Source organism: Bombyx mori, chromosome 6 (assembly GCF_030269925.1).
Source record: "Bombyx mori chromosome 6, ASM3026992v2".
Taxonomy (NCBI): Eukaryota; Metazoa; Arthropoda; class Insecta; order Lepidoptera; family Bombycidae; genus Bombyx; species Bombyx mori.
The window spans coordinates 13,942,121-13,969,515 of record NC_085112.1 but is presented as its reverse complement, the minus strand read 5'-3'; the positions used below and the strand labels follow the sequence as shown (position 1 = coordinate 13,969,515).

The 27,395-nt window shown below is 43.1% G+C and overlaps 1 protein-coding gene across 3 annotated transcripts; it reads left to right on the top strand.

Annotated features, from left to right (window-relative positions):
• Positions 1–4,126: 4,126 nt before the first annotated feature.
• Positions 4,127–26,859, top strand: LOC101735592 (TELO2-interacting protein 1 homolog). Of its 3 annotated transcripts, none has more exons than XM_021346203.3 (18): positions 4,127–4,687; positions 5,160–5,302; positions 6,552–6,726; positions 9,258–9,447; positions 9,961–10,102; positions 11,482–11,650; positions 12,607–12,815; positions 13,357–13,548; positions 14,845–15,045; positions 15,687–15,857; positions 16,698–16,913; positions 17,639–17,781; positions 19,066–19,161; positions 19,763–20,069; positions 21,185–21,374; positions 24,396–24,494; positions 25,266–25,494; positions 26,555–26,859. In XM_021346203.3, the coding sequence occupies exons 1-18, from the start codon at positions 4,497–4,499 to the stop codon at positions 26,756–26,758; spliced, it is 3,267 nt and encodes a 1,088-aa protein (XP_021201878.2). In that variant the 5' UTR covers positions 4,127–4,496; the 3' UTR covers positions 26,759–26,859. The 3 variants fall into 3 exon arrangements, with proteins under 3 accessions (XP_021201878.2, XP_062524893.1, XP_037867595.1); XM_062668909.1 differs by having other exon boundaries at positions 4,555–4,687; positions 5,192–5,302; XM_038011667.2 differs by lacking the exons at positions 4,127–4,687; positions 5,160–5,302; positions 6,552–6,726; positions 9,258–9,447 and having other exon boundaries at positions 9,961–10,095.
• The last annotated feature ends 536 nt before the right edge of the window (positions 26,860–27,395 follow it).

Below are 27,395 nucleotides of genomic sequence, written 5' to 3'. Positions count from 1 at the left end.
CATACACTATAAAATTTTCAAAAACATGATCTTTAACAGGATAATTCGATTAAACTCAATGCCATTTCTTCGTTTCTTATTTTGACAGTCACAATTAACACCTGACTTTGACAGTTCTAATTTTAAAAGCTAGTAGGTAGGTACCTACCGGTGTAGGATAAATTGTAGATTAAAATTCTCCATAAATGCTGGGTAAATTAGAAAGAACTGGGCAGAACTCCGGTAAATTCCATAATAATATGCCAATTTTTTTAAAATAAAAAGAAGCTGTTTATTATGAAAACACTCGAAAATCTTTCCAATTATAATCGATTAGTTCGTTTTCAATAAATGAATAAAAGATTTTTATGTTTTTTTTTGCTTTGATGGGTAGATGCGCTCACAGCCCACCTGGTGTTAAGTGGTTACTGGAGCACATAGACATCTACAACGTAAATGCGCCACCCACTTTGAGTTCTAAGGTCTCAAGTACAGTTACAACGGCTTCCCCACCCTTCAAACCGAACGCATTACTGCTTCACGGCAGAAATAGGCAGGATGGTGGTATCTGCCCGCGCGGACTCACAAGAGGTCCTGCCACCAGTAATTACGCAAATTATAAGTTTGCGGGTTTGATTTTTATTACACAATGTTATTCCTTCACCGTGGAAGTCAATCGTGAGCATTTGCTAAGTAGGTACGTATTTCATTAGGTAAATTGGTACCCGCCTGCGGGATTCGAACACCGATGCATCGCTAGATATGAATGCACCGGACGTCTTATCCTTTTGGGCCACGACGACGTAATTTACTGGTACAATTTTATGTCAACATAAAATCAATCGCCAAATCCCCTTGATGTTTGGTATATCAAATTTTGCAGCTGTAGCTGCAAAAGTTCGCATAGCTTATTGTCAATATCAACAACCTTATATGATTCAAAAACGAAAATCGTTTAAATGAATTTAAAAAAAGAATACAACTGAATAACTTCTAAGTTTATAATAAGTTTTTATTGGAATTCTTTTTTTCCGCTATACAAAGTATAAACAAAAAGTATGTTTGCAAAATTGAACAAATCCTGGGCTCGCCTGGTGTAAGTAGTTACACCAAGTACCGTCCTGCCAGCTCGCTGAGTCAGCTATTGCCGAACGTCGGATGGCCTGACATGGTGGTGCCCCGCCTCTACTCGGGGGTGGCACTGTATGGGACTCCCGTGTACTGCCAAGCCCTGACCCACGACAACGTCGCGTCGTGGCGTTGCGACGTCCGCAGCGCGTGATTACGGTCAGGAAAGTTCACGGGCACCACACCGTCTCGTTCGATTTTTTTAATATATTTTTTTCCTAACTATGCTGATAGTCTTGAGAGGCTATGTCAGCTTACCCTAGCGTGTGTAGGTGAGCTCACGGGGCTCTAGCCGGAGAGTTGCTAACACTGACCCTAGCAAGAGCAGTGCTTCGCAGAATCTACCACCGGATCGGAAACGCGACCCACTGAGAAGATCCGGCGAGAAACTCAGTGGGCTGTGTCTGTGGGTTAATTCGCTCGTCGAGCCCTTCGTCGCAAGCGACGGGTTCGACGAGGACGGTGACCGGTGCTTGTAGTGCCTAAAAGCACCGTTAATGGATCAGGAGGATCCGTGATGACGTGCTTTGGGCGAGGTCGACGGTTTACCATTCGGTCTACAGGATCTGGTACCTATGTAGTTTCCAGCGGCCATGACAAGAGGGTTCTCATGTCGTGCCGTCTTCTCGAAGTGACGCAGCGATGCCGACTGAAGATACTTACTGACGGGGTCGAGCTCCAGGTCATCGTGGAGATCCACGTTCCTTAGGAACCATGGTGCTCTGACGGCTATCCTGCAGAATCGGGATTGTATATATAACCTGAAGGGGTCTCAAGTTGGTGCGGGCCGCGTGAGCGAACACTACGCTTGCCTACGTCATGACGGGGCGTATGTAAGTTTTCTCGTTCGAGGCAGCTTGCGAACATACTATGGAAGAGCAACAAGGTTTTGACCTGGCGGGACATTCCGGAACACCAGCGGCATCGCCTGGGTGGCTTGGTAGGGCCACCGTACCACGGAGACCGGCGTCGTTGGTCGTCGACAATCGCCTCGACAATCCGTCGGTTGGGCGTCATAAGGGAGGTGCCGCGAGTCTGGTTGTAGTGTTGACCGCGGGAAACCCCTTAAACTGACCGGGTTCTGAACCCGGGCAGAGATCGAACGTCGGGTGTCAGAGTGCAGAGGAGTTGTTTAGTGCGGTAGGGCCCTAAAACGTCCTTGGGCCCGCTGTCTGCTCCCAACATCTACTGATCGTCAAGTCCCATCATACCCCGCGCGCCCCAATGCGCGGGGACCTCGTAAGAGGTTCGGCTTCCGGCCTGAAAAAAAAGGTAGAAATCTCAAAGGTATTGTAAAACGGATGTCTCATTTTTCAAGCTGGATCGTACGATTTTTTCGTGGCAGAAATAGACAGGATAAGTGGTTCTAACTTAGTAAATAATAATTCATAATAATGTTCAAATTATTGCCTATTTTTTGGTGAATCCCTGAGTCACTTGTTACGACACCCACGTTTTATTGAGATAAGTTAAAATCGCGATCCTAATACCATGGTCATCACTACCTTCCAAGTGTGTCTTGCTTAAGATGAGCACATATAATACCCCGTACATCAAAGGGTTCAGTGTTGTATAAATCTGATTTGATCTATACTTATACTTAATATTATAAAGAGGAAAGATTTGTTTGTTTGTTTGTTTCGAATAGGCTCCGAAACTACTGGACCGATTTGAAAAATTCTTTTTTCATTAGAAGCCGACATTGTCCCTGATGAACATAGGCTACTTTTTTTAATTTTTTTTTATTTTATTTTTTTGGTTTCATTTGTGTTTTAATTTTTCCGAAGCGAAGCGAGGGCGGGTCGCTAGTGTAATCATAAAAATGTATAAATTTCAGATGCATCATGTGTTTACGTTATAAAGAAAATAACCGTTGCCACATCACCCTTTACGTTACGTTTACTTTTAACTGTACAGCATGACTGATAGTGATAGGGCTTTCTTTGGGCTTGAGAGCTTCGCCTTAATGTGAAGGTTAGCTGATCCTAGTTAGAACAGTGCTTCGCAAAATCTACCACTGGATCGAAAGCGCGACCCACTGAGAAGATCCGGCGAGAAACTCATCGGGCTGTGTATATGGGTTTTACTCGTCGAGCCCTTCGTCGCAAGCGACTGGTTCGGTGAGGACGGCGATCGATGCTTTGGGTACCTAAAAGCACCGTTAATAGATCGGGAGGATCCGTAATGACGTGCTTAGGGTGACGTCGACTGTTTACCATTCGGTCCACAGGACCGGGTATGTAATTTCGTGTCGTGCCGCCTTCTCAAAGTGGCGCAATAATGCCAACTGTAAATACTTAGGTACTGATTGAGTCAAGCTCCAGGTCATCATGGAGATCCACATTCCTTAAGAAATAGTGTTCCGATGGCTATCCTGAAAAAACGGTATTGAATGACTTGAAGGGGTTTCAAGTTAGTGCGAGCCACATGAGCGAACATTATACTTGCATAGGTCATAACGGGGCATATGCAAGTTTTGTAGAGTGTCATCATAATAAGAAAGAACAATTTACCTCGCTTGGAAATCATGGGATAGAGACGTTCTAATATGAAGGCGGCACGGTCGCGTACCGTTTTAATGTGGGGTCGAATTGTCATCCCTCTGTCGATCGAATTTTCATCCCTCTATGACGCCTAGATATTTGACCCACGAGGCCAATGGTATGGGCTGGCCAAAGAGAGTGAAGGGGCGAATGGCGGAGGTGTTAATGCGCTTATTAGGAAGTGGGCTGCTCACAGTGGTATTAGGTGGCGACCCCTTATGAAGAGCACCGCTGTGCTTTTCGTGAGGTTGATGTCAATGCGCCACTTCCGGAACCACTGTCCCATGGTGGCTACTACGATCTGGAGTCACTGATGCAATAGCGACTTCTTCCTACACGAGCTGTAGATAGTCGTGTCATCGGCGAAGAGCGCTAAATGGGTCTCTGGAGACCGGGGTATATCGTTGACATACAAATTAAATAATAACGGGGAGAGCGTGGAGCCTTGCGGGACTCCGGCCGTCAGATGACGGGGCGAGAGCGAGTTCCCTCTATTCAATATGGAAACGAACAAATAAGGGCATCAGTGCACTTAAACCTTATACTGTCGCCATCTGCTATTTCATTTTATGTGAAGAGACTGAGAAAGATAAAACATGTTTGACAACTAGATGAATAAGATCTGTCATACAAGATTTTGAAATGCACCCGATTATTGATCGATCTCACGAGTGTTGTTTTTGTTCAACAATTCAATTTATAAAACACACAAAATGCTTATCAAATCATCGTGTAAATGCGCTTCTCGGTAAAAAATAATATAAAATGTATAGTTTGTGTATTTTGTGAAACAAACGTGTTAAATACAGTGAATGAATTCAAGTGGTAAAAACGCAACACATCAAAATGAATCCTGTTTTAAAAGAAGCTTTTAATCGTATTAAGCCTGTTTGCGACATGCTTATGGTATGTCCCACGGCAGATACTGTCTCAAACTTCGTTAATAAGATAACAAAATTAAAGAAAGATGTTGTGCAAGAACTACAGCAGTATTTGTTGTTCCCTTTCATAACTCATATTAGTTCGACGGAAATCGAGTAAGTACTTCTTTACATATATATGTAAATTTGATGAATCAGCTCACATTTACTTACAGAAAAGTATATAGTGCAGAATGCTATATGTCAAAAGTTTGAGGTGCACTTGATTCCAGTAAGAAATTGTGGACCTGTTGAATGTAATTTGAGCTGGCAAATTCAATGACTCGTCTAACGAGCGATAATGTAGTATTAATTGTTTAAGTTAGGTAAAATTCTCAGAAAACAATGTATTGATTCTGTTAAATTAAAATATTTATACTTTTTTTTTATTGCCCTTCTAGGCAGCACGAGCACACGGCCCACCTGATGGTGAGTGATTACCGTCGCCCATGGACTTCAGCAATGCCAGGGGCAGAGCCAAGCTGCTACCTACCACTTGTCTTGATGAAACATTAATTTAATTGTCATTAATAATTTAAATTATAAACATATAACAATATCTATTAAATTGAATTGTCATTAATAATAGAACAAAATATGGACTGCAAAGAAAACTTGTAGATGGCATGAGGGCAGTATTGGAAAGAGTCACAGTGAACAGTTTTGAGATGTGCATGAAAATTGAAATCGGCTTACTGCAACTGGTCTTTGATAAAGACAGGCCGGGGATGAGTAAGTAGTTCATTTGACGGTAGTTATAAAAAACATTTTAAAACAATCATTGGCAAAACATTTGAATTACGTGACAGGCTTGATGTGGTGGATGGCATTTAATGGTCTTGAATTTTTAATGTCAATGGACTATGATAACCATTATTATTATTGAGCGAACCATGAGTTCATGCATTCCTGAACATTTTTCTTAAATTTATATACCAAAACTTTCGAATCCACTGATAACTGAAGTCATTATTTGAAGTGGTGTCCATCATAATAGCAACTAACAAGCTAAGTTTTCTGTTTGTTTATGAATAACAAGTTTAGATCCCGCTTAGTATTGTGTTGTTATATGACCCCACCTTGAGAAATAGGGTTAAAGTTTTTTTTTTATTGCCCTTGTAGGCATAAGGCCCACCTGATGATAAGTGGCTACCGTCGCCCATGGACTTTAGCAATGCCAGGAGTGGAGCCAAGCCGCTGCCTACCAAAAGTTGCCATTTTACTGCCCAACAGTTATCCTATTCTTAGTTGTTTTAGTGCCATTGATTTTTACTCATATCTACCAAGAAATGTAATGGTTAAACTGAACCACTTGATTATTTCGCATCAGTAGCATCCACCAGTAAAGACTCAGAATAGACCCTGCCATAGCTTACAAAGTTTTTGAAACTTTAGAAGCCCACATAAATTTGTGTACTTTAGAAAGTAAATAAAGGCTTCTTGTAGACCACTATTCCAATTGCAATCGGGCTCCCAAATACTAAATATCTATCTCCTCACAGAAAATGACCATTAGAATTATCAATAATTCTGATCACACAGTTTGTGAGGAACCTCTAGGTCTATTTAGAGGCTTTGATTATTGCTATTGTATTGTTACTCGTGAATAGTGCATATGTGTGCATAGTGATTGTCCCAAACAATCTTGTCATCCTCATTTTTACTGAACACTTCTACTTGTTCCACTGAACACTGATAAATTCTTCTCTACAGAGTTTTGATATAGTCAAAGCACATGTTTTTTTAAATCAATTTAAACAGAGTTCAGCGATGGGTAGTGCTGATGTCACTTATTTTCATGAATAAAGACTACTGCTCATCATCAAATAGGATGTAAACCTTCAAACAAAAAAAAATATATATACAGTAAAATATTACTAGCAAGCTTAGTACTACAGCACTTAGCACAATACTAGCAATTCAATATTGAGAAGGCCCTCCACGAGTCAAGTAGGAGCTAATCTTTTTTTTTTTAAATCAGTTGCAGAAATCCCAGAGGAGTTGAAACTCAGTGTTATGTTGAGCCTCACAGTACTGATGCTCAATATGGACAAGAAATTCAGGGAGAAACTGATGAAGACCCAGGTTCCATTACTGGCACAAGCTGTGTTTGTTGCTGTCCACATTGCCAAACTCGACCGGCTTAGGGCTCTAAGGTATTGCGTGAGTTATTTGCGTGTACTTAGCTATTCTGTTGAATAGCTGTATTTGGTGATTTTTTTAGAGCTGAAACTGGTTTTACAAAATCATGGTTGTTGGGTCTTTTGAGACATGAGGCAGCTTTATGAAATATTCTTAGCACATTGAACGTCAAGTGGGCCAAGCCAAAATCAGGGAATCAGTAACTCTTATCAATATGAGATTTTCATTCTAAAATTTGTAAAATGGGATAATTTGCTCAGTAGATAAAATTGAATGACTTTACCGTCTAGTTTTTAAAACTTTTTAAAAGGTTATAATATTAATAAAAACTACAACTTTCTATTGAATTTGAGCTCAGTTCGGCTAAAGGGCCACGCGGCTCACTTCCATACGCGTTTTTTAGCTGCAATCTTGTAGGAAACGCTTACGTTGGTCTTCTCACGCGGCTCACGGGTGACCCTCATGGCTCGAACGGTTCAATAAGAAAAGGCTCACCGGTGAGCACCGTGGCCTGAATGAAAATACTCCATTTTTCATGTAACGCTTAACGTGTTAAAACCCATTATACTACTGTCGATTTTTAAGAATAATTTTCAAAGTGAAGGTAGTTGTAGTTTAACTATTTTATTTATATTTTATTACATTTCTCAATCGCAACGACGTGTAGCAAAATATTAAATTGCATTAATAAGGTGCATTAATTATTGGTGCACGCTGATATTCAAGTTAACATTTGGCCTTCTGTTCAGATAAGTCGCTGCAATCTGCAAACAAACACTGATAAATTGAGGGCAACTTATATCGTTAATATGCAATTGCTTTATTAGTATGTTAATCTTAAACTACGAAATTAATATCCTTGTTTGTAGAAGTAATGTTGAGAGTTTAGTATATTGACCAGAATGTGAATTGAAAATAACGAATATCGATTTTCAAATTAAAACATCAAATTTTTGTGTTGTTTTAATGAGTGAATAATCTCATATCCAAACCAGTTCAGTTGTTACCTAGGCTCAAAGTTTGGGCAATGTCACCCAATTTGTAACATTAGGTTGTGATCTCTTGTATTCTGAAAGGGATATCCTATGAATCAAACCGGAACACATTACTGTTTGACAGCAGAAACAGGTGAAATGGTGGCACTTTTCCTTATGGGCTTACAGTACGCTTTACTAGCCTTTAAAATCTTAGGACCCTTAATTTTGAAGCATTGTGATGGGCCATACAAAATACTTTATTGCTATATATATATTTTAATAAACATCCTGTATATCTATATATTTTTAATAAACTAAAACGCAAATTTGACAAGTACGTGATTATATTGTGTCATAAAAATAGATTAAAACTTGTATAGAATAACGGCGGCTTTTTAATTTTACTAGCGTTCGCTGAGTGGTCAGTGCAAATTCAGTCTTAATCACTGATACCTCAAGGTTTATATTCATTTATGATTTCTCTTTTATTTGGTGATTGACACTTTCTTTTATTGTAAAAATCTTAATTGTACCAAAATTTATTTCAATAGCTTATGAGCAAAAAAAAGAAAATCGATTGAACAACAAGAAGGAAATGTTTTTTTCTTCTACCTACGCCGAAAGTTTGGTTTTCCTCCTGCTGTACAGGGAAGAAAGTCTTAACTTTTCCTCCCTGGGTACTGACAAGTGCGCATGCGCTTTAGTGTCTACGTCTGCTCTCACGCACATTAAATTCTCCGCCATTGTTGTGCTCGGGTAATTTGCAATATTGTGTTTAGTGTAAAAGTGAAATAAACAAAAGACAATAAAATTTAATAGTGAAGTATTTAACAAAGATGAGTTCATCAGACAGTTCTTATTCAATTAGTAGTAGTTTATTTAAAAATTAAAAACAGTTAAATTGCTTTTTCTATGAGTGGGGGGGCCTCCGCCCCCCCCTAACCCCAGCCAGGGCTTCACCCCTTTACCCCGGCTCGGTACTCCACGGTGGAAGTTTTTTACAATGTCGAACTCTCGGCCTGGTAGGAGAAAAAATAGTATATGCACCGCGGGAAAAAAGTAGGACATCTTATCCCGAAATTTTACACGCGGGAGGAAATGTCCATCTTTTCTCCCTTGGTGCACAATGTACTATGACTGACCTGTTTTGTAATATTAATAAATAATAGATGTCAGGCAGAAAACACACTGGTGCAAGCCAGTCAATGGCGTCAATGCGCTCACGCCTAATATGTGTCATGCTAATTTTATTCTTATCTCGACTACGCAAATACCAAAATATAACTGTCATTGCTCAACTACAATTTCGATAGAATTTCAATTTCAACAATCATTCTGTCCTACAAACAGGATTGACATACACAGTTGCTTAGTGGTAAGAATAGGCTACACATACTATTAAAATGTTAAATGAATTTAAACTATAAAATGTTAACTTAAGATTTTTAATATTCATCGATGAAGTTATTAAAGATTTGTAGTCAGTTAATTCCAAAATTAATCAAAACTCTCCAACCAAGAAAAGAATGTCCAGAACAAGCTAGCCAAATATATTATTATTTTAACAGATTGGCAGCGATCCACTGCGTGACTGCGCACACCGGAACACACGCCAGTCAAACTGACGATTACAGCATCAAGGATCCGGTCATAGAGAAAGCCGTGGTTGATATGCTGTCCAGCATATTGCCAGGGGTGCTAGCTGGGCTGCAAGACGTAGCCACTTGTGCTGATAATCCAGGACACGGTGTTATTGTGGTAACTATAGTTTAGTCTTCCGTTCATTGCCATTACCATTCAATGAAAAAGCTATGGTGGGAGAGCTCACGGCTCACCTGGTGTTAAGTGGTTAGGAGCCGGCGTCTTTCAGGTAACTGTCTTTCGAAGACTTCTTCAGCAACTGGTAAATGTGCGGCAGGAGTTCTGTCTGTGAGACACAAAAATTTCAAACACTCGTTTAGTTTCCTCGATATTTTTTTATTTATTTTTATTGCTTCAATGTGTGGACGAGCTCACGGCCCATCTGGTGTTAAGTGGTTATCGGAGCCCATATATATCTACAACGTATAATGCTGCCACTCACCTTGAATGAGTTCTAACGTCTCAGTTTTTAAAGTACAACGGTTGCCCCAACCTGCGTACCGAAACGCATTACTGCTTCACGGCAGAAATAGGCAGGGCAGTGGTACCTACCCGCGCGGACTCACAAGAGGTCCTACCACCATTAAATTGTTGTTGTCTCGCATCGTTTGTAACGTTGTATATTTTCAGGCCGCTATAGACGCGATCCACAGGATACTTTGCATCACGATGCACGATAAGTTTCTTTACAAGAAATCCGAGTACACGGCCGATGATTTCGCAAAGATGTACCTCGAAAAGACTAAAGACAAGGTTGACACAGAAGTAAGCAGTAAGGGTCTTTTCAGTTTAGTACGCGTATTCGATTACGAACGCTTATACATACATTTACATAATATATATATATATATATACAGGGTGTTAGGAGACCGCTAACGAAAACGAAGTCAGACGATAGTACTAATGAGACCGTTGATGATGGGACGGAAAATAAATCGATCCGGAACCAAAAAAAAAACCATATTTTAAAAATGTTTTATTAGAATTATTGACGCTCCATCATGTTAGTACAGCAAAATGAAACGATAGTTTCATAAAAAATACATTACTTTACGTTTTTTTAAAACCAGCAATGAAACACAAAATCAAAAACAGTTGATGCTAAGATCAACGAACGCGTGGGCGCGGCGCGATCGCAATAATATTTATTTACAACATTTGTCTAAATAACCCCATCCACATTTTAAATCAGGATCGATTTTTTTCCGTCCCATCATCAAAGGTGTCTATATATATAAATTTGGCTATATAATTATGTATTTTAATATATAAGTGATTTTGAACGTTGTTCAGGCAGCGAATGAACGTGTGATATTTAAAAAAAAATCCCTTCGGTAATTTTGGTGTATTTTAAATGGAAATAATTTTTTAATTGGAATGTCACAGCGCAGAACGCAATGGATAGCATCCATTGCGTTGTTTTCAAACGTTACTAACAATCTGCGTGGATATGCGTATTACATTCCGTCTAAACAATTTATGAATACTAGAGGTCCCGCAGTAGTCGAAATTCGACTATAATTAATTGGAATTGTAAGTTTGTACACCATTATGATTGTATTTAATACTTCTATAATCACAAATTTCGCCAAGACTACACTATAAAAAATATTAACAAAGACAAACCATATTCTATTCTCAATTTGACAACAGACGTCAAGAACAAAAGTTTGACAATAAATAGTATGCATGCGTGTGTTCGTCAAATACATGGTATGTAGTGTGTGTAACGTTTTCTTTATTGATTTAATGTAAAATAATGCATAAAATATTATGCATTATTTTAAAAAAAAAATAGCATTGTGCACTTCATCTCTATATTCTCTATAAGTGTGGAAAATTTCATACTCGTCCGTCCGCGCAATTTTCGTAAAAAGGGATACAAAGTTTTTGCTTCACGTATTAATATATAGATTTTATTTATACATAGATAATCCCACAGCACAAGATGAATGAAGAATAATTGAATGAGAGAGACGACAACATTGTGAATCAATTACGAATAAATTCAAAGCTAATGTCAGAGAAAGACGGATGTATGTGGTATAGTTACAAAAGTACCGTACAAGAGAATTAAAAAAATTATATAAATCAACGTATTAATTTCTTCTTACAGTGACATCCTTAATTTTAATCTGAAATTTGTTTTAGGTAAGAAGCCGAAGGAGATAACGAAAAGGAGCCCGGAATGGTACACGATGGCCGGCGACAAGCTAATGCTGGTCACGAAGAGCCTGATAGCGCTGAGGACCCACGAGCACCACAAGGTCAGGAAGGAGCTGTCCGTTTTCTGCTCGAGGTTGCTGACCGAATGCAATACGTAAGTCGTTATTTAGTATTTTACTGGCCAATATATTTATATATACTTATCCTCCTCCTTGCGTCGGATTCCTCATTACTGAGGGTCGTGGTCATATAATTATATGTGTATTTTTATATGTATTTTTTTTTATTGCTTAAATGTTTGGACGAGCTCACAGCCCACTTGGTGTTAAGTGGTTACTGAAGCCCATAGACATCTACAGCGCAAATGCGCCACCCACCTTGAGATATAAGCTCTAAGGTCTCAAGTATAGTTACAACGGCTGCTGTACGGCAGAAATAGGCAGGGCGGTGGTACCTACCCGCGCAGACTCACAAGAGGTCCTACCACTAGTAGGAATTAATTGGAATTACAGTCAAACCTGGGTAAGTGAGAACTGGATAAATGAGAAAACTCTATAAGTGAGAGTAATAGCCAGGACCCGTCATTTTAAGCTCCCAAAACCTCTATTAGCGAGAAACAGAAACCTCTGTAAAAGAGAGTCGTTTTTCCCTCATGGACCTCCGTAAGTGAGACAGCTACTTATCTATACCTCTATAAGCGACAGCCGAGCTTTATTTATTTATATTATTTAGGAGCAACAAATGACAAAACAAATTACAAATTTAACATCTGTTATTTTATGATTCATTCTTAACTTTCGTGGAACTTCGTGGAGCATCGTGTCAAAACGGAAAATTAATAAAATAGTGAATGCGTTTGAATCCGGAAAATCGCGAAATGAAATTCAGAGTGTGCATTAGCGAGAAACTCGGGTTAGTGAGAAACCTCTATAAGCGAGAATGAGATTGTGCTCCCTTGAACTCTCGCTTATCCAGGTTTGACTGTAATTGAAAATGACATACTTTCCCTAATTCAGTGTCGGTCAAAGTTAAAATAAAATGGTGTATGAAGAAACCCAATAACAGTGTTCGCCCAATAAACCATAAAGAACAAAAATTATAAATCGACAGAACAATGCAGCCTTCGATACCACTCGCCTTGGACGTCCTCATAGCTCTGTCTAAAGACGAATACAGTCAAGTGTCGGACTACTGCGCGACGGCAGTGTCCACGTACTTCTCGACGGCTGCCAAGGACGCCAAGAACAAGACCATGGACAGCTTGTGCGAGAATTTCTTTACTACCCTCACATGTCTGCCGAGAGTCTTAAATAACGTAGGTGAGTCTAAAAAAAATATTTATTCTTGCATCATATCTTTTCTGTGTTATATGGGGACTGGTAGTTTTGATATTGCGAGAATAGCTATGTGTATAATTTTTAAATTAGATACATCAATCAAGGGCGGATCCAGCTTTGGCGCCAGGAGGGGGGGGGGGGGTCACATGTGGGCAAGTTAAGAACTTATAATTTAATTTTGATAACAATAGTTAATAAATAAATCATGATGTTCTTCAATTAGTCCAAGTTAGTTCAAGTCCTGGAACTAGCTCAGGGGGGGTCATGACCCCCATGACCCCCATGACCCCCCCCTGGATCCGCCGTTGACATCAATCAATACCTCGGGAAAGAATGATAAAGCACAACGGACAACAAATAACTTTTAGATTTTTTTCTTCTGTTGAGAACATCAATTTCTCTAGGTCATGTCACCGACCTTTGGCTAAAGACTCTCTAATGGCTGGCTGCTGATGATGGCTTGCTGGATGTGCCGTTAGCGGAAGGTTTATCAATTATAATCAATAATTATTGTTGTCTCCAGATTCAGCTCGCAAACTGTCGACCCTGAACCTGCTGCACGGCTACATCCAGGTGCTGGGGTCAGAGCCGCCCCCCCAGCGCGTGGTGTCGGCGCTCAGCGTGCACACCAACATGCAGTGTCTGTGCAACGCGCTGCTCGAGGCCGCCGCCCTCGACGCCGACCTCACGCTGCTCAGCACCGTCGCCACCAGAGGTCAGTCGCCAGATCTATCAGATAGTAGTAGCATTACGTGCTGGCGGGGGGCGGGCCGGCTCCCTGCGGGGTGTACTGTGAGGGCGTGCGTGTATGTACAGACGTGCTGGCGGGCGCGGTGCGTGCCGGCGGGGGGCGGGGGCGGGCCGGCTCCCTGCGGGGTGTACTGTAAGGGCGGTGCGTGTATGTACAGACGTGCTGGCGGGCGCGGTGCGTGCCGGCGGGGGGCGGGGGCGGGCCGGCTCCCTGCGGGGTGTACTGTAAGGGCGGTGCGTGTATGTACAGACGTGCTGGCGGGCGCGGTGCGTGCCGGCGGGGGGCGGGGGCGGGCCGGCTCCCTGCGGGGTGTACTGTAAGGGCGGTGCGTGTATGTACAGACGTGCTGGCGGGCGCGGTGCGTGCCGGCGGGGGGCGGGGGCGGGCCGGCTCCCTGCGGGGTGTACTGTGAGGGCGTGCGTGTATGTACAGACGTGCTGGCGGGCGCGGTGCGTGCCGGCGGGGGGCGGGGGCGGGCCGGCTCCCTGCGGGGTGTACTGTAAGGGCGGTGCGTGTATGTACAGACGTGCTGGCGGGCGCGGTGCGTGCCGGCGGGGGGCGGGGGCGGGCCGGCTCCCTGCGGGGTGTACTGTAAGGGCGGTGCGTGTATGTACAGACGTGCTGGCGGGCGCGGTGCGTGCCGGCGGGGGGCGGGGGCGGGCCGGCTCCCTGCGGGGTGTACTGTAAGGGCGGTGCGTGTATGTACAGACGTGCTGGCGGGCGCGGTGCGTGCCGGCGGGGGGCGGGGGCGGGCCGGCTCCCTGCGGGGTGTACTGTAAGGGCGGTGCGTGTATGTACAGACGTGCTGGCGGGCGCGGTGCGTGCCGGCGGGGGGCGGGGGCGGGCCGGCTCCCTGCGGGGTGTACTGTAAGGGCGGTGCGTGTATGTACAGACGTGCTGGCGGGCGCGGTGCGTGCCGGCGGGGGGCGGGGGCGGGCCGGCTCCCTGCGGGGTGTACTGTAAGGGCGGTGCGTGTATGTACAGACGTGCTGGCGGGCGCGGTGCGTGCCGGCGGGGGGCGGGGGCGGGCCGGCTCCCTGCGGGGTGTACTGTAAGGGCGGTGCGTGTATGTACAGACGTGCTGGCGGGCGCGGTGCGTGCCGGCGGGGGGCGGGGGCGGGCCGGCTCCCTGCGGGGTGTACTGTAAGGGCGGTGCGTGTATGTACAGACGTGCTGGCGGGCGCGGTGCGTGCCGGCGGGGGGCGGGGGCGGGCCGGCTCCCTGCGGGGTGTACAGTGAGGGCGGTGCGTGTATGTACAGACGTGCTGGCGGGCGCGGTGACCGACTCGCCGTGGGTGCGGCCGCGGTGCGTGCCGGCGGGGGGACTGCGGCGGGTGGCGGCGTGCGTGCGGGGTCTGGCTGCGACCCGCGCTGCAGACTTGCTCGCCGACCGCCTCATGCAGGTTGCGCTGCAGCACAAACTGCCTGACGCCTTCCTACTCCTCAATTGGATCGGATCGGGTGAGCTATATAATAAAAATCTTTGTAAAGATATCAATCTAATTGAATACATCAATTGTAATCCTGATGCAAATAAGAAACATGAGGAACTTTAACTATTATAATTCACTTTAATAAAATGTTAAAAAATGTTATTGAAACAACTTAAATTAAATTGCCGGATCTCAATTGTTTTACGGCGTTTATCATTTTACGACGAATTCACTTTAAGCTGATTTTTTTCTGAAATTCAGTCTTTAAAAATTAATGTAATTTGATATATGAAGAACGGATACTTTTTTATTGCTTAGGTGGTTTGGTCGATCTCACGGCCCACCTGGTGTTAAGTGGTTACCGGAGCCTGTAGACACCTACGACGTAAATGCCGCCACCCACCTCGAGACGTAAGTTCTAAGAGCTCAGTTTTTACAGTATAACGGCTGCCCCACCCTTCAAACCGAAACGCATTACTGGTTCACGCCAGAAATAGGCAGCGTTGTGGTATCTACCCGTGCGGACTCACTAGACTACCAGTAAACTCTTACGTATAATCAACACGGATTTCACATGACTACCATTGCTCTACCAAGATTAATCGACTGTGATGATGATGATGATGACTCTTACGTAAGAGGAGCTCATGTCCACGGTTATGCTTCCAGAACCAAAAGCGCCGACATCTCTAATAGAACGAATACTGAACCTGTACATACAAGAGGACATGTGGTACCTCCCGCTGGAGGTGGGCGGAGGCGAGGCGCCCCTCACCAGCGCCGACACGCTCGACGTCTCCGTGTACGACCCCAGGGCCTGGCACCGGGACAGCGTGCCCGGTGAGTGCTCCAAGCCTACTGTAGAATGATCACGGAGGAGAATCAACTCGCCCGGCGCCTTCCTCGTATTCGCGAACATCTCCACTTGACAATTCTGGGCGATTGATTCGGTGGTGCTGTAGTTCCACTTCGATAAAGCGGCTCGACACGAGAACCCTCTCATCGTGGCCGCCGGTAACTACATCCCCGATACTGCGGACAGCGTCGCCCAAAACACGTCATTTCGGATCCTCCCGATCCATTAACGGTGCTTTTAGGTACCACAAGCACCGGTCATCGTTCTAGTCGAACCCGTCGCTTGCGATGAAGGACTCGACGAGCGAATTAACCCATAGACACAGCCCACTGAGTTTCTTACCGGATCTTCTCAGTGGGTCGTGTTTCCGATCCGGTGGTAGATTCTGCGAAGCACGGCTCTTGCTAGGGTTCGTGTTAGCAACGTCGTCAGGTTTGAGCCCCGTGAGCTCACCTACTAGTAATATATAAGTTTACGTACGAGTTTACATATAAGCTTAGGGGCATCTGTTACAAGATGTCGATAGTTTCCATACAAAAAAATATTTGTCTTATAGTATCGCAGTTTTAGCGCCCTGGAGTAGTTCCGATTACTGACTGACTACGTGCCATCTCTGCAACGCTTTTATAGTCCATACGACATCGCTAGAATCGTCGAGAACATTCCTCCCAAGTCGAGTACCTTCGATGTGTGTTTCAATAGATGGCGTTGTGCTCCTCGAGCGTTCTAGATGTTAATAGATCCTTCGATATTCGTTTGGCTATTCGGCGATAGATGGCGGTACTCTTACGGGCGTTTGATTGAAAACCGTCCGTGTGTGGTAGGGCTGTACGAGGGCGCCACGGAGACCCGCTACACGGACATCAGCTACAGGACGCCGCGCGCCGCGCCGCCCCCGCGCACCACGCTGCGGGAGGCGCAGCGGAACATGCTGGTCTCCTGCCTCCTCACCGAGGGCGTGGGCATGTTCGCGCTCACCCTCAACGAGCACTACCAGCCCTACCTCATGAAGGTGCTGTGCCTGGTGCTGGAGAGGATCAGTGAGTCAGTTATTTCACTTGACATTTTGGTCAATCTGGACCTGTCCAATCAGGTCAGCACCTCATCCACGAAGCTATGGGGTATGATGGAGACGTCGGTTTACGGGGCTTAAACCAGTTCACGTAGAACTCAGTAGAGGCTTAACGACGAGGGAAGATCTTCCACCGAGCGGGTGATATTGCTTGGTAGACCGACGGTCTGAAAGTTGTTCGGAACTTGGATATATGCAAGCTCATCTTGAAAATGTCGTAAGCGAGGCATCTGTTAATTATCTTGTGTTCTGTGATGGCTCCGATGTTAAATCAAAGACAGATAGATTTCCACCTTATATATCAGAATAGGTGGCGACTTTCAATAACGCCCTCTGGTAGTCATGTAACATCAGATGAGTAATAAACTCGTTTGCACATCAACTTCAATTGCATTATGGATGTTGCATCCTTCATGATAAAAGCACCTTTTTTTATTGCCCTTGTAGGCAGGCGAGCATACGGCCTACGTGATGGTGAGTGGTTACCGTCGCCCGTGGACTTCAGCAATGCCAGAGGCAGAGCCAAGCCGCTGCCTACCGCGAACCTTCTCAGTGGGTCGCGTTTCCGATCCGGTGGTAGATTCTGCGAAGCACTGCTCTTGCTAGGACTAGTGCTAACCTAACCATCAGCTTAACAAAAAAAGCACGCTGACTCCGTCCCGTGCAGTGGCTGAGGTTGCGTCCCGGTTGCAGGCAGCCCGTACGAGCTGCTCCACCAGGCGGGGCTGAAGGCGGTGGGCAGCATCACGGCGGCCGCGGGGCACGCCGGCCCGGCCGACCTCATCCGCTGCAACGCCGACTACCTCACCAACCAGATCACCAGGAGACTCAAGAAGGTACAGCTCACCTAACGGCACCGGGTCACGCAGATTTGGTTCGTTTGTAGCGAAGGTCACTACACTGAATATCTTCTAGGGATTTAGTGAGACATTTGTCGCTCCCATAAGTAGAGTTGAGTAGAGAAGAGTAGAGTATGCTTTATTGTACACCAAAATAAACACAAATGCAAAACATTAAATACAAAATGCACAATGGGCGAGCTTATCGCTAAGAACGATCTCTTCTAGACAACCGTCAGATGGACAAGGATGATTCCAGGAAAGAAATTAATAGCGGTGTAATAGCGATTGAAAAAATATATTATAAATATACAAATAAACAATATAATGATAATATTGCTTATATTATTACACGTACAAAAATTTATAAATAATCTATATATTAATACGTGAAGCAAACACTTTGTATCCCTTTTTACGAAAATTGCGCGAACGGAGGAGTGTGAAATTTTCCACACTTATAGAGAATATAGAGAAGAAGTGCACAATGATAACTTTTTTTTAAATAATGCATAAAAGATACATTAAATCATTAAATAAAACATTATACACACTACATACCATGTATTTGACGCACACACGCATGCATGCTATTTATTGTCAAACTTTTGTTCTTGACGTCTGTTGTCAAATTGAGAATAGATTAAATATTGTTTATTTTTGTTAATTTATATTTTTTGTAGTGTAGTCTTGGCAAAATTTGTGATTATAGAAGTATAAAATACAATCATAATAGTGTACAAACTTACAATTCCAATTAATTATAGTCGAATTTCGACTACTGCGGGACCTCTAGTTCATATAAACATCTATGAAACAAATACAATTTTTATATATACTAATTAGATTTTTAAAATTTATTTGTCAATATTGCATTTTTTTTTATTTTACAATTAATTGTCCTTTAATCAATCGTAATAAGTAGCTGATATATTGTAATGTGTAAAAAAATGTATAGGTAGAAATTACACGAGGCAATTCGATATATATAATTTAAGTTTTTTTTTTTAGTAATTATCGATTTAGGTCAGACTTGTAGTAGCAGTATTTTTGATTGGTTTAATTTTGCTAATAGTTTTAAATTTTTTAATAATTATATAATTTGTATAATTTCTTTTTTTTTATTGCTTAGATAATTGGACGAGCTCACAGCCCACCTGATGTGGTTACTGGAGCCCATAGACTTAATATAAATATTAAATACCTATTAAACTTTCCAACGATACATTTGTTTGACCCTAATTATAATCGAATAAAAACAGCGTGTTTGTTTGTCGGCAGGCGTGGGACTGCGAGTCGGCGCTGCAGATATTATCTGTGGTCATGGAGTACAGTGACGTCACTATGCTGGATTACATGTACGGAATAGTTGAAGACGTGAGTGTACTTCTGATAATAGTGTAATTGTGCAATTAAAACTCAAGAATGTATATAGAATGCACATTATAAAAAGTGTCTGTTTGAGAGCTTTCTGTCTAGACTTTTCAGGTATATGCGCATATGTTACCAGCTTTTTAAACAGCGGATATATTATGCGGTAGGTGATCTTGAAGAACGTCTGGTGCTAAATGGTCACCGCGGCCCATAGACATCGCCAAGGGAATGCCGTCACTAGACTTGAAGTCGAAATCTCAGTTGGCTAGTATACCGGCCGATACACCCTCCAAACCGGAACGCAGCGTTTATTTATGGCAGAATTAGACTAACTAACTCACATCTCAAGGTGGGATGTGGCATTTACGTTGTAGATGTCTATGGGCTCGGGTAACCACCTAACATCAGGTGGGCTGTGAGCTCATCCATCCATGTAGGTAATAAAAAAAGACATAACCTACTCGTGGGGGTCGCAGTAAGCTGGTAATATACTCTGAGAAAGCTGGTGTCCGATATCCCTTAATCCCACCAGAGGATACCACATAGCAATTATCAGTTACGCATTTAAAATGGATATTATTTAAACAAATCGTTTCTCCAACAGGTCCTAGTCCAGAGCTGCGACAAGTATTACGACAGGAATTTAGAATCTTACCTGCAAGTGTTTATTACTTTCATCGAATGCCTACAAAAGTGGTTCAAGGATGAGGATAACACGGATTCGAAGCCGCCGGAGCGAGGCCTCGACCTCCTGGAGGACGTCCGGGAGTACTGCAGGAATCAACAGGAGGCGGAGAGGCTGCTGAACGAGGAGGAGCCTCCGGGGGGCGGCCAGAGCGCGGAGGAGATGTACCGGGAGGACCGGGCCGCCGAGCTAGACGACGCGGCAGATTACGGCGATGCTGTTACGAGTTAGTCTTACTTTTTTTTGAATTTGGAAATTTTTAGTTACATTGCGCGTTGTCAATACATCGCCCTTATTTTAGATCTACCTTCGTGTTACATATCGGTGGCGAACAACCTTATACGTTGTGAGTTACTTAGTTATAATCCTTAGTTATCTATACATAATAATATAAATAAAATTAGAGTGTCTGTTTGTAATATTGAAATAACCGCTTTTTACTACATGCATATGAATATATATACGGTACATACACCAAAATAACATTTTTTTAAATGTTTGTCTGTCTGTCTGTTTGTTCCGCTTAATCTCTGGAACGGCAGGACCGATTTTGATGAGACTTTCACTTATAGGTAGCTGATGATAAAAGGAGTAACTTACCGAACCGTCGAACCCGTTGCTTGCGACGAAGGGCTCGACGAGTAAATTAACCCACAGACGCAGCTTTTTTTTTTTTTTTTATTGCTTAGATGGATGGACGAGCTCACAGCCCACCTGATGTTAAGTGGTTACTGGAGCCCATAGACATCTCGTAAATGCGCCACCCACCTCGAGATATAAGTTCTAAGGTCTCACTATAGTTACAACGGCTACCCCACTCTTCGAACCGAAACGCATTACTGCTTCACGGCGGAAATAGGCGGGGTGGTGGTACCTACCCGTGCGGACTCCCAAGAGGTCCTACCACCAGCTATTTCAGTTTCTCTTTGACGTGAGATAGCTCACGGGGCTCAAACCGGGTGTGTACCAACACTAGCCCTAGCAAGCGCAGTGCTTCGCAGAATCTACCACCTGATCGTAAGCGCGACCCACTGAGATGATCTAGCGAGAAACTCAGTGGGCTGTCGTCTGTGGGTTAATTAATAGGACGGTGACCGATGCTTCAGCACCGTTAATAGATCGGGAGGAGATGCGCTGTCAAAGTATCTCCGAACGTGTTTTTAACAACAATAACGGATGAAAGTCTAAAATCACAAGCGACAGCGATTTTGTCGAAATTGTAAGGCGGTTGCCCAAGTAGTAGTATGTTTGCAATTTAGTGGCGGATAGGTGAGCCGCCACAAGCCCATACAGGACTTTCAATGTAGTTGAGCTCTATGAAGATATCTGTGACCGTTGCAGATGAAGAGGCGCCGGTAGCTCGTCACCTGAGTGTGACCGCGGCCATAGTGCGGCGCTGCGTGCGCGGGGCGGCGGGCGCGCGCGGGGCGGCGGCGGCGCTGCGGGCGGCGGGGGGCGGGCTGCGCGTGCTGCGGGGCTCGGCGCTGCTGCTGCCGCTCGTGCACGCCGCCTGGCCGCCGCTCGTCCACAGGTAACAACACCTGCGAGAAACCAATCTCGTCTTCTCGCACTAAAACTGTACTAGTAGTCCCGCGGTACTCGAAATTCGACTATAATTTATTTATTTTATTTTATTTTATATATTGGGTACCAACATGTTATACATCAGCACAGAACATTACAGGTATCATATACATTGATTTCACACCTAATGCTAACACAATTACAAGTACCGACTGCATGCATTGAAAAAAAAGCGGTTCATTATATAAAAAAAAAAACAAAAAAAACTAACTAGTCAGGTCATAAGTATTGTCACACAGTAAAAACTTTTCTTTTAGAATGCTGGCCATAAAAAAGTTTATTGAATTCATATTTCGAATTGTTCATGAAAATAAAAATGTATACTTTTAGAATTTTACTCATTTTTAAATATGGAGTGGACGCTTGAAGAAGACCGTGTTGCAGTTATTGCGTTGCATCGTTGCCGTTACGCGCCAATTCAAATTTTTAACATACTGAAAAATTTGAATATAACCAAAAGATTCGTTTATCGTACCATCAAACGATACAATGAAGACTCTAGTGTAGATTACAGGTCAAAAAGTGGTCGCCCTCGGTCTGTTAGGACTCCAGCAGTGATAAAAGCTGTGAAGGCGCGAATTCAAAGAAATCCCAAACGTAAGCAGAAACTGTTGGCCCTTCAGATGGGGTTAAGCAGAACCACGGTGAAAAGGGTGTTAAATGAAGACTTAGGGCTTCGGGCATATCGAAGAAAAACAGGACATCGTTTGAATGCTCGTCTAATGGACCTGAGACTGAAGAGATGCCGCGCTTTGCTGAAGCGGTACGCGGGAAAAATATATCGGGAAATGCTTTTTTCGGATGAAAAATTTTTTACCGTAAAAGAGAGCTACAACAAACAAAATGATAAGGTGTACGCACACAGTAGTGAAGAAGCGAGCAACCGTATTCCGCGTGTCCAACGAGGTCATTTTCCATCCTCGCTCATGGTATGGTTGGGAGTTTCTTATTGGGGCTTAACAGAGGTACATTTTTGTGAGAAAGGTGTAAAAACGAATGCAGTTGTGTATCAAAATACAGTCCTGACGAACCTTGTGGAACCTGTTTCTCATACCATGTTCAATAACAGGCACTGGGTATTCCAACAAGATTCGGCGCCAGCTCATAGAGCGAAGAGCACACAAGACTGGCTGGCGGCGCGTGAAATCGACTTCATCCGGCACGAAGACTGGCCCTCCTCCAGTCCAGATTTGAATCCGTTAGATTACAAGATATGGCAACACTTGGAGGAAAAGGCGTGCTCAAAGCCTCATCCCAATTTGGAGTCACTCAAGACATCCTTGATTAAGGCAGCCGCCGATATTGACATGGACCTCGTTCGTACTGCGATAGACAACTGGCCGCGCAGATTGAAGGCCTGTATTCAAAATCACGGAGGTCATTTTGAATAAACTTTAGTGTCATAAGAATCTATGTTTTGTTAAGTTCATTTTGGTATATGAATGGTTACATAATGAATAAACTTGTTTCAATTATTTTACATTAAACATGTGACAGAATTTATGACCTGACTAGGTATATATAACATTATATGAAGACCTTACATTATTACACATTTACTACCAAATACTATTACTTAATTGAAAAAACTCATTGAGCAAGGCTGTAGACTTCTCGTCTAAAACTGTCAACAGTGCCAGCAACAACGTCCAGAGAATACTTGTTATGCAATATAATTAATTGAAATTACAAGTTTTAACATTATTATGGTTCTATTGTCAAATTATATAATCACAGATTTCGCCAAGACTACACTTTAGGCAAATATTAATGAAGACAAACAATATTTAATCTATTCTCAATTTGACCACAGACTATAAGCAATAAAAAAAGTTTGACAATATACAAACAATATGGCTGCGTGTGTGTGACTAATACATGGAAGTGTGTGTGACTAATACATGGAAGTGTGTTTAATGTTTTTTCATGGATTTATTGTATTTTTAAAACATAATTTAAAAAAAATATGAGCATTTTCATGCTCCGTCCGCGCAATTTTCGTACAAAATTTTTGCTTCACTTATTAATTTAAAGATAATCTCAAAACTTACAAAATTTTACAGGAGAGTGTTTTAAAGGTTTAACATGTGTATTAATTTTGTTAATAGTAGTCAAAATATAGATAGGTTAACTAAAAAAAAAACAAAACTAAACTACGCTCTTTTGACAGTATTCATGAGAAAAATACTGGTGATACTAAATGATTCCGCATATTAACTCAATTTCGAAAATTTTTGGAAATTGTACACTTTTAATGCGAAAAGACGATCTGTGGATTTTAAGGTTTTACTGCGGCAAGACTTTTTGGCGGGAACGCGAGGAGTGAAGTTGTGTGATTTGTTTTATTTTGTCTATTTAGTATTTCTTCGGGTTTAAATGTGTAATAACGGTGGTTTATTAACTGTTAAGTATCTGTGAAAGTGCACAAATGTGGAAAAATTAAACAAAGCCGCTGAACGTAACTTCTCGAGATCCTCCAAAAAGTCCACTGGAAAAATCTCAGTAAATGACCACCATTTTACTAAGATTATATTTCTTCCCATATCATCTCATCTCATTTCATTTCTATGTCATCCCTGTTGATTAGTGTCTCAAATTAATCATCTTCATTTCATTTCATTTCATATTATCATTTTCATAAAATAAAGACTACATATTAAAATAAGAAGACATGACTTAAAGGTCTTAGTTACCAGGTTACCAGGTCATAAAATCCCTTAAAAAAAATATAACAGGGCACTCGTGACTTGACATCTGTCACTTCTCGGTGCTCTAGGTGCGCGTGTCGGCTACATTATGGTATCTCCTAATCCCATACTTTCCTTACCATACTAGACTTACATACATCCATACTAGATGGCAGCACTAGGCACCATTCTAGATTGCTTACAACAAGCTCCCTACATGCGGGGGGGAGGTGGCGTGGGGGGTTTGAATATATTATTATTTTACGTAAATTAAATTTCAGATTTGAAGAAGGCGATCCTATAATCATGCGGTGGGCGATAGAGTTGCTCGTCACGATGGCTTCCGTCTCAAAGGACTTCATCAGGGCCAGAGCTATCAAGTGAGCTTACATTATTATACTCTATTTATAAGTCATTACAATTTTATAAAAAAAAATCAGATATATCTATACTAATATATAAATCTACAGTGGTTTTTACGGATGTTCCGTTATAACTACTGAACCATGCATCTTGAAACTTGGTATCCGTGTAGAAAATACATGTTATTAATGGATAGGCTAATATTTATACCTCGGTACCGAAGGCTGGGGCAGCCGTTGTAATGTAAAAATTGAGACATTAGAACTCATATTTTAAGTTAGGTGGCGGGATTTACATTGTAGATGTCTATGGGCTCCGATAACCACTTAACACCAGGTGGGCCATGATCTCGTCCACCCATTGAAGCAATAAATTAAAAAAAAGATGTGTGGTGTCGTGGGACACCGGATAGGAACGAAGTTTCTTATTATAAAAAATTTAATTTTAAGTTCTATAAAGAAAATAAAACTAGAGGTTTCGCAATAACCCACGGTCATTCAGTAACGTGCGAACTTATTGTGGTACACTTCACTCATGGTTGTTTGCATAAGAGTTAGTGTATTGCGTAAACCAACGCTCTGAGATCGTGGTCAATGAATAATAAAAAATGATATTATTTTTTGTACGTTATTACAAAGTTAAGTCGTACACTGTGTGCGTTACTAATAAAAATCTTACGTTACGGACGTTTTTTTCCCGGTTAGGGTACCCCTCCGCATCGTCCCAAAAGGAATTTCGTTCCAAAACCAAGGAAACTAAACGAGTGTTTGAAATTTTTGTGTTCACAGAGAAGTCCTGCCGCACATTTACCGGTTTCTGAAGAAGTCTTCGAGAGACAGTTACCTGAAGGACGCGGGCTCCTCGTACCGACTGAGCCTTGCGTTCGCGCTGCAGCTGTGCTCGCTGCGCGCGCTGCCGCGGCTGGCGCCCGACCTGGCGCTGGCCCGCGAGCCGCTGGAGGACGCCATGCACAGCGTCGACCCCTACCTCTCCAAGAAACAGCCCAAGCCCTTGCAGGTCACAGCAGAGACTCGTTCATATCAAATATCGAATAAATTATACCTTATAGTTTTATTGCCCTTGCAGGCAGACGAGCATATGGCCCACCTGATGGTGAGTGGTTACCATCGCCTATGGACTTCAGCAATGCCGATTGCTCGCGATGTTTTTTTTTTTTAATGCTTAGCTGGGTGGACGATATCACAGCCCACCTGGTGTTAAGTGGTTACTGGAGCCCATAGACATCCACAACGTAAATGCGCCACCCACCTTGAGATATAAGTTCTAAGGTCTCAAGTGTAGCTACTATGTAACTAATTCCTCAGAGCACTCCCCGTGGAACATACGGTACAAAATACAGAGGGAACCGAAGTCCCTCCGCAGACCCAGAGGTTCCAAACGATATGTGAGAATGGGATTATCGACAATCGGAACGGCCCTCTTTTGTATGGAGTCAAATCAGCAGAAGCTGGTATTTGGGAGCCCCGGCCCAGAGATGGGAGCAGTACTCCACGCGAGGCCGGACTTGTGCTTTATAAAGCAAAAGTCTCTGTCCAGGCGTGAAGTACCGCTCCGTTCTGTTGAGGACTCCCAGCATTTTGGACGCCAACTTGGCTTTGCCTTCCAAATGACTCCGAAATTGGACATCGTTCGAAATGTCGACCCCAAGTATCCCTATATTCTCGGAAAGTTGCAAGGATACCCCTTAGAATCGTGTTTCCGATCCGCTGGTAGATTCTGCGAAGTGCGGCTCTTGCTAGGGTTCGTGTTAGCAACGTCACCAGGTTTGAGCCCCGTGAGCTCACCTACTAATTAAAGTTACGCTGACGTGGTCTCTCAAGACCATCAGCTGAGGTAGGAAAAAAAAAGTTTCACGTGGTGCCGTTAACGGAGCTGACCTCGCATGGATCAACACCAGGATTTCCCCTAAGTCTGCCACAGAGCAATTTCGTATTCCAAATTTGAGGCGAATTTTTGTTGCGCACCTCAAGCGGCTCGGTGAAATTTTCATATGTTTAGACCCCTAAGCATAACATTTTATATTAATATGAGTATTTCATATAATTTCCGTTTTCAGGCGGCGGCCGTCAAGTTCTACGAGACGGTGCTAGAGTACGACTACGGCGCCGCCTGGCACCACCTGCGGAGGCTCTGCAGGAACGACGCCGTGCTGCGGCCCAGGGACCCCAGCCTCGCGCCCGTCGTCGGCACGCCCTTCCAACCCAAGAACAAGAACTATGAGAACAATATCAAACTAATATTCAATTTTGAGGTCTCGTAATTGTTAGTGAAGTTAGTGTTGTGAGCGCGGCGCGTGTAGTGTATGAACGTATCAGGTCGTTTTCAGTATATTTTTAGATTAAAATTATTGAAAAAAAAAAGTTTGTGTATTTAATCCCGCCCCGCCCCCCGCCACCCCCCGGTAACAAACCTGCTGTGGTATAGTCCACACTAGTTATTTCCTCTTCGTCCTTAATCTTTCTTTGGGTTCTATTTTTCTTCTATATCGTTCCTTCACTGCTGAGGATCGCGACCACATGTGGCTTTCTTTTTTTATTCCTACCTATGCTGATAGCCTTGAGAGGCTATTTCAGTGTAACCTTAACTAGTAGGTGAGCTCACGGGGCTCAAACCGGAGTGTTGCTAACACGAACCCTAGAAAGAGCCGTGCTTCGCTGAATCTACCACCGGATCGGGAACGCGACCCACTGAGATCCGGCGAGAAACAGTGGGCTGTGTCTATGGGTTAATTTAAATGTCGAGCTCTTCGTCGCAAGCCACGGGTTAGGCGAGAACAGTGACAAGTTGCACTACAGAATACGTGATTTAATAAAATAATATTATTCCCCGCATTATCTTTGTTGACGTCAATTCGAAAATGAGAAAGAGTTCGCGGATTGCGAAAGCGTTGATCGCCG

Excerpts from the sequence above, each read along its gene's own strand:
- LOC101735592 (XM_021346203.3), top strand. The coding sequence starts at position 4,497 with ATGAATCCTGTTTTAAAAGAAGCTTTTAATCGTATTAAGCCTGTTTGC. Across the intron at positions 10,103-11,481 it reads GGTTGACACAGAAGTAAGCA|GTAAGAAGCCGAAGGAGATA; the intron begins GTAAGGGTCTTT and ends AATTTGTTTTAG. Across the intron at positions 15,858-16,697 it reads GCACCGGGACAGCGTGCCCG|GGCTGTACGAGGGCGCCACG; the intron begins GTGAGTGCTCCA and ends CGTGTGTGGTAG.